Source organism: Trichechus manatus, unplaced genomic scaffold, assembly GCF_000243295.1.
Source record: "Trichechus manatus latirostris isolate Lorelei unplaced genomic scaffold, TriManLat1.0 scaffold00127, whole genome shotgun sequence".
In the NCBI taxonomy this organism is placed as follows: Eukaryota; Metazoa; Chordata; class Mammalia; order Sirenia; family Trichechidae; genus Trichechus; species Trichechus manatus.
This window is the reverse complement of record NW_004444063.1, coordinates 6,117,086-6,124,979: the sequence shown is the minus strand read 5'-3', so window position 1 is coordinate 6,124,979 and position 7,894 is coordinate 6,117,086. Positions and strand designations below refer to the sequence as shown.

Here is a 7,894-nt window from a genome sequence, read left to right as displayed (position 1 = left end):
GGAGGACTGTGGAGGGCGACACAACATTCAAAGCAGCGCAGTCGGCCACCATCTTTGAGTGGGGCATCACTGTTTCCAACTCTGCTCAAAATCCAAGGGGCAAGAGATTTGGTTGCTATGCAATGCATATGCTGCCCTTGTTTTCTAAGAGGGAGATTAAGTTTCTAGCAGGGCTTCGACCCATACTTTTCCCATCTCAATTATTGTTCTGGTTCACCCAAATTTTAAAATTTCAGGTCTGTTCCAGTTTTGCTTCCTCAGCCATGACTGAACCAGGAAGAACCAGTTCAAAGTCCTGCTTCAATCAAAGATAAACGGAATGTGGTTGCAGCTGCAGTTCTACCAGTGGGCCTGTCTGGTGCAGACCAGGAAGCTCAAAGGCATAATTTTTCTCTCTATGACAAGTAACCATGGTTGGGATTGGGACCAGGAATGGGCAGAGCCCACAGCTTCTGGAAAGCTTTGGGTGAATTCTTGCAGCTAAATAGAGCAGATGGCAGCACCCTAGCCTCCAAAGAACCATTGGGCATGAACTGGCGTTCAGCTGGGGATCAGGACCTGTTTGTAAAGGTGACTATCTCATGTTCACTGGACATTGTCACTCCTACCGGGGGACTTGACAGATGGCCAGGATCTTTCTTCCACATCTGATCTGCTAAAAGAAAGCCCAGGTAGACATCAGCTTTGCCCCAGACCAGGCTCTCAGAGTTGTGCCTCCTTAGCTGATGGACTTTTCTTTCACTTTCTGCGGTAGGCCACTGAGAGACGATTCCACTAGGGTCATGAGATGCCCAGTCCCCGTGGGTAAGAAAACAAAAGCTACCATGACATGATGTAGGGCTTTGGCCTCTTTATTTTCTTTTTACAGTTAATTCCACGCATAAAAGACTTCATAAATCACTGTGGCTCTGGCTATACCCCGAATGAGCTGCCAAAGATAGAGCTGGCTATTCTGGACAGACTGCACTGAGACCTCTATATCGGGACGCCGCTGGCCTTCTTGACTATAGTGAGTACAAGGAGTTTGCAGAGTCTACCACAGACTCATTCGTGCCTTTGGAACAGCTGTTCACCACATAGGACGGCAAAGCACAGGTGTGCACACGTCCTTGCACATGCACCACAGTGAGGTGACCTACCTATGAGGCTCATGATATACGGAAGAGTGAAAATGTATCTTAAATAGACCCAAATCCAACACAGTTCCACCAGACTACTTCTAACCGACATTAAATGAACTTTACAAAGGTTTTTTAGACAGCACTATTATGGTAGGTTTCTCTTTTAAATACACACTGCAAAAATATTTCACTTTCCATTCTATGAATACTGTACATAAAAAGCTATCTGCTTTTGCTACACTTTACACACATTCACTTAGCTGTCTTTGTTCACCCACACACAATGCTTTTGGAGGCTTTAGAGCATATTGATCTGGCACTTAAAAAAATATCAGACATTAGTTTTTGTTTTTAGTTAGGGGAATGATGGTCATCCTTAAGGATATGATTCTGTTAGTAAGGCAAAATTATGTAACGTGGAAATGTCACGGGTTTTGGTCTGTTATGAAGCATGAAGATTAAATCACTAAGGGATGTTTCATTATGAAAACTGATCACTGTTGCCAAGTGACAGAGCTTCTTCTCATGTCAAGCAGATATAAGTAAATTTGCTGCTGCCTTGATCTTGAATAGTATGCTTCTATTTGTCAGAATTGAAACATTGTCATCTAGGTACTTTAGGCTCATGATGTTAATGACCATGTCACAGAGCAGACTCTTCTCTCTCCAAGGTTCAAGCTCTGCTTGGCCATAAAATGGGCATTAAGCCTCCAGTGCCATATGGGGCCATGGATGGGAATGAAAAGGGTTGGGCAAATTTGATGCTCCCTGATGGAAATTTAAATTGTTTGCACTTTTGGTCATTGATATATGAAAACTATGGGGTTTTCTGTTCTAACATTAAAAACCACGGTCTCCAGTTCCACGCCCTGGTGGTACTGGGCTGGCCCCACGTGGTGGAGCTGCTGCCTCAGAGGAATCCTTCCCGCCACGTCGCGTCCCTGACCAGGCAGCTGCAGCACTGTATGGCGGGCCACCAGCTGCTGCAGTTCAAGGGCTCCACACTGGCCTTGGTCATCATCACTTTAGAGTTGGAGAGGCTCATGCCCGACTGGTGCACTCCTCCTACATCTGATCTGCTAAAGAAACACAGGTAGACATCAACTTTGCCCCAGACCAGGCTCTCAGAGTTGTGCCCTCTTAGCTGATGCACTCTGACACCCAAAGGGTACCCAGGCTCCTCTTGGCCCTTGTAAGCCCCAGAGATGCTCTGGCTATGATGATTCTGAGAAGAGTCTGCCTAACTTTTGGCCATGCCCTTTGGGCTGTGGATATGGGATACATGTTCCCTTCACCAGATCAGTGGTGGTGGCTTTCTCTTACAGTGAAAGGATTTCTCTGACAGTGAGAGAAGCTTCATCTCAAAGGAGCCATTGTAGTCAAGAGGATGAGGGACGTGTCCAGCTCAGGAGGAAGCAACATGGAGCTTAATATTAGGAAGTGTGAATTCCAGGCCCCTCACCCTCTGTATGAGGGTGTGGTGCCAGGCACTGGGGCACCACAAGGCAAGTGCTGGGGGTCAGAAACCCTCAGGATGGACAGATTAAGATGCAATGCATAGTTAGGCAGATGGCACTTCTACTGAGGCTGGAGATGGATGTCCCTGAGATGGTGTGGTTAATGCTTTAAGTTGGACCTTCCTAAAGTTGCATCATGCTAGCATTTTGGCACCCAACTGCTTATTCCTTAGACTGCACTGTGGTTCTGCTTCAAGACTGGCCACTCTTTTAATTACAGATCAATATTGGCCAGTTCAGCCACTGCAAGAAACTTGCAAGCAGCGCTGAGAAGATTTTAGTCATCATCCTGCAGAGACAATTTTCTGTTTCACCTGCTAGCAAGGCTCTTTGCCCAACCCCACTGCCCTCCAGAGCATAATAGGTTTCCTCCTTGCTCTGACTGAATTCTTTGGCTTTTACGAGTCCTGCAACAAGAAGGGAAGACAACCTTGGAAGAACAACTGAGAAAATGTTCCCGGCAGAGTCCTTAGAAGAAAATAAGGGGAAAAAAGCAAGTCAAGTTCACTAGAGGTGAGGGTGGTCCAAAGCCTCACAGACCACAACACTGCATCCTTTTCTCACCCTTGGGCCTGAGAACAGGAGAGTAAATGCTCATACTACAGCTTGCTTTTCCTTCCTTCTCCGGCAAGGCTTGGTGTTGGCTGCTAAGAGAGCTGGAATATGAGGGGCTGACTGACCAGTCCTTGCGGCTCTGGCCTCCAGAACTGGCCAGGTGCTTCCCAGGCTCATACCAAACATATGTGCAGCGTGTCAAGCCTCAACTATCCTGCCACTCTGAAAATGGGACAATCTCTGAAGATCCTCTTACTCTGACTTGGCCATAACTTACATGTCCTCTTCCCAAGGACTGGATTATACAGTATTTTTTTTAATGTACAGTGACTTGAGCAAGCTTTAAGCATGTTTTTCCTTGTTACCCTTAAGTAGTTTGTTAGTTTAATTAGGGGAACATTTATGCCAATGAATCGGTATTATAGGGTAACACCTGTTGGGGGCACCACTCTGAAAGCTTTTTGTTGGGATGAGCAGGTTCTGAGATCTAGCCTGCTCCAACCACTGTGCTGCAGGAGGAGGAGGTGACCAGCATGATGGGGGTGGGGCAGGGGGAGGCCAGCTGCCCCTCTGAATCTGTGACACTATAGAGCCATTCTCTAAGCAGTGGCATCCAGCTGGTGTCTTTGCCAGCTGGGGCTGTATAAGCAGTGCTGGGCCTATGAATGACTGAGCCACCCGTTCAGAGGTGGTTTGTGAAGTCTTTGTGCTGTAAACACTTTCTGTGAATGTGCTAAGCCATGAGGGAGTATGAGCTGCTGTTAGGTGCAGAGTGGTCCAGGACCAGATACACTGTAATAACGTCTCTACTACAGAGTCAACACACATCTCTACCTCTTCTTGACACAAATTTGCTTGTTGCAGCTTTTTAAAAAATGAACATTAACTGCTTTCAACCCTGTTTGAATAGTACTTTACACTTATGGCATAAAATGCATTTAGACTTGCTAGTGTCAGATATACTTGAAGATCATCTCCTGGGTTATACCAGTCACAGTCCTCTTGTCCAGCACCCATTTTACAGATGAAGATACTGAGGGGGCAGCATCCTGTTCGTGCCACAGCTCCCACGGTGGCCATGACTGCCCTCTGCCTCATCCCTTCCACTGTGAATGGGCAGTGAGCCAACAGTTCAGGGACTCATCCCGAGGGCCCACACCAGCTCAGGCTGTCTCAGACTTTGGGGAGCTGCTGGGAGGCATCTGGATCTCTTAACCAGGTAACTTTAGGTGTAAGCACAGCCTGTTCCCAAAGCTGATCCAACTCTCTTGAAGAAAGGAGAAAGTAGACCTGTGAGGCCCCAGTCCTGGAGTAAAGGACAGCCTGAGGTTGAGGTTGCTCCACCTATCTGTAAACTCTTCTCTTGGGAAGCTAACTTCTCTGATGTCAAAGCATCAGTTGAGTTAAAAATAAAAAACCTGTGTGCTGTTGAAGTTTGCCTCACAGCCCCAGGTCCCATCCTACCCCCTCTAACAGCATTTCTACCACTGATCCTCTCCTTTCTTGGCAGTTCTGGAATATTTTTCTGAGATTAGAACGTCAAAACCCACCTCAGCTCAGAGATTGGGGGTCACTGTGGGGGGAAATAACGGACACAACCCATCTTCCTTTTGTTTCCACCTACAGAAGGGCAGGGGCTGGTAAAGGACTGTGGCTGCAGAATATGGAGATGGGAGAAAGCTCAGAGACAGATGCTATGGCAGCGGGAAAGGCAGTCGGGCTATGAAGGGAGTTGCAGGGTAGGTGAGCAACTTGTCCAAATAGCACTTTCCCCAAAAAATGGGTGAGCAGAGTCATATAACGTTCCCTCCACCAAGGAGGCCCTTCTCCTTTTGGCTTCCTGGAGTCCCTGTCCCTCAAAGCTTGGTGAACACTTTGCTTCCCTGAGACCTGCCTTCCCATTGGCACAGCTAAGCAATAGCTTCATTAGGGACGCCAGTACTCCGACCTCAGAACTCGTGTTTCATTTTTGCCTCTCCAGAGTCTAGCCTAGTGCCAAAAGAGAAAGGTCCTCAACAAATGAACCCCTTGAGCTTGTTGTCACTTTCTTCAATCACCAGTCTGCACTTCCTCAATCTGCCTGTCCACCAGGACGTCCCACCTCTTCAAAACCATCTTTGGTCCAACAGCCCACACTGTCACACTGCACACGTTAACACTTACGACGTTGTCACTGTTCCTTCATCATCCCATTGGGGTGCCAAGGAGCAGCTGTAGCTCAGGAGTTACAGGTATAGACTTCCTAGGTTCAAATCCCAACCCCTCCAGTTACTAGCTGTGTGACCTTGGGTAATTACTTAACCTCTCTGTGCCTCATCTATAAAATGGGGAGGATAATGGCACCTAATCACAAGATTATTATGAGCATTAGAGGAGTTGGTGTATGTAATGCACTTCAGAGCAATGCCAAGCACATGATAAGCACTCTAATATTAGTGGTTCTGTGTTAAGCCTCTGAGACAAGGATGTAAAGTCCTCGAGGGCAGGGCGCACCTACTCTCATGTCCTGCACAGCACCCAGTCACCCAATAAAGGTACAGGAACCACAGGTGGCATCTTCTATTTCCTGTGACCCTTTCCTCCATCCCATATCCATCCAAAAGCCCCTCACAGAATTCATTATTAAAACATAATTCCCGTAGAAGTTGATTTGATTAACACCCACAAAGTTCACAGAAAGACAAGCTGTATTTTACCACATTTGTAGTAGATTAATAGGCTCAGGGACCTTGTTAAATCAGAAAAGCTACTGCCCAAAAAAGACACCACAAAAACTCAAAATAAATGCAAAATTTAATGAAAAAAAATGAGTACAAAGTGAATGGAAAGGAACAAAAACAATCAAATGAAGGAGTAAATGAATTAACGAATGAAGCAGTTTTAGAAAAGCATGTTAATGTAACAGACTAGCAAGCCATGCTTCCCTTGGGCCTGTTATCCAGTAATATGAACCCCACTTAACAGGAAACCCACATGTATACACACACAAACACATATGTGGTCAGCGTGCACAATTACAAACCACCTAGACTCAGGCCACTCATAACTAGGATGGCCGTACATCCTGGTTTGCCTAGAAGGGTTCCGGGTTATACCTGCTGACCTGACATAATTAGTTTAACAGTCACTCTCAAAGAGTGTCCCAGTTTGGACAATAAGTTACATGATGATTTTACCCAAAACCAACATGATCCCACATGAAAGCCCTAATAATTCCAATAGATGTTAACGAGAAGCAGGGTGGGGTGGGGGGCTTAAATCAGACCCTGCAGACAGGGGTCACATTCCATGAGGTGTAGTTTGTGAAATAATGGCAAGCCTTAAGCTCACCTTATGCACCAAGGATTAATTTGGTCTCAGCTAAAGATGATACAATTCCAAACAAACAGCAGTGGGGGAGAGAAGTGCAGTGAGGCTCGCTGAAGCTGATGGGGCCCATGGAGGGCAGCTCAGTTCCCAGAAAATGCTAGTCTGACAGGTCTCCCCAGAAATGCTGAGAAGCGTTGGGCCCACAGGCAGGCAACCAGGCACAATTACTGCCTTCCAGTATGCCTGGGTGCACCCTGTAGGCGGTGGCGGGCAGGCGGCAGAACCTGCCCATCCCAGAGCCACCCCCCAGATTGGCCCATAATTGGTCCTCTTATATAACCAGTGGACCTGCTGGTCATGGAGCCTCATCTGCAGAAATACATTAGCTGAGAGAGGCTATCTTAAAGGTCACATTTTGACCCAAGTGAATATATTTGAAGACATATAATTACCCTGAAGGCAAGCCACTCATAGTCCATGTCTGCCTTGTGTGCTGTCAAATTGATTCTGACTCATAGTGACCCTACAGGACAAGAGTAGAACTGCCCCATAGAGTTTCCTTTGCAGAAGCAGATTGCCACCTCTTTCTCCCACGGAGCAGCTGGTTGGTTAACAGTCAAATGCTTAACCACTGAGCTGCAGGGCTCCTTACATCTACCTCAGTCCCCTCATTTACCTTTTTAGATGGTGACACTGAAACATCAGTTTTCAGTCATGACTGTGAAGCTCATGAGGCTTCATCCTCAGGGCCCCTTCCAAGGCCCTGTACCTAATTTTATATTTATATTCTTTTTCCTAAAGAAGGCTTCCGAAATTGTTCAAGCTTCCAGCCCCACAAAACCTGGATCCGTCCCTGGTCATGGCATAACACTTTGAGAATTTTCACTTTCCGCATTCATAGGACCTGCTCTAGCCCTGGCGTGCGGAGCCCCTCTTCCAGCAGCACCTCAGTGGGCATGCACAGCTTACTCCTCAGCCCCATTCTGAATGGACCACCATCTCAGAAGGGCAGGAAGGAGCCGGTACTTGGTCATGGAAATCAATAAAGCAGGCCAAGACAGCAAGGGGAAAATGGCGATGGAGAGTAGAGGGCATGAGAAAACGAGCTAGCAGTCCAAAAATAAATTAGCGCAGCTTCCTAAGGCTTCCAGCTAGGAAGTGCACTAGACTGTGAGCTCCTTGAGGGTAGGGGCAGTGCACGACTCTGAGCAGCCCCAGTGTCTAGCACAGTGCTTCATCAACATTTAACGGATACCTTCCTTTCTCCTATTCATTTTCGTCTCCCTTTTTACCAGGCCATATTTTCAACCCTCATATTCCCAATGGCTGGCAAACCAACAGGTACAAAAAAGAACCAATGTTGCTAGTATTATCTTAAAATGTTCCCTTTTT

General features: G+C 46.8%; 1 protein-coding gene across 1 annotated transcript in view; it reads right to left on the bottom strand.

The window, feature by feature from the left end:
* Nucleotides 1–828: 828 nt before the first annotated feature.
* The window catches only part of SEPTIN8 (septin 8), a 28,347-nt gene continuing 21,281 nt past the window's right edge, over nucleotides 829–7,894 (bottom strand). The window contains exon 10 of the mRNA XM_004384733.1: nucleotides 829–2,200. Within this exon, the coding sequence (XP_004384790.1) occupies nucleotides 2,032–2,200 (169 nt within the window). The 3' untranslated portion in view covers nucleotides 829–2,031. The remainder of the gene's footprint in view (nucleotides 2,201–7,894) is intronic.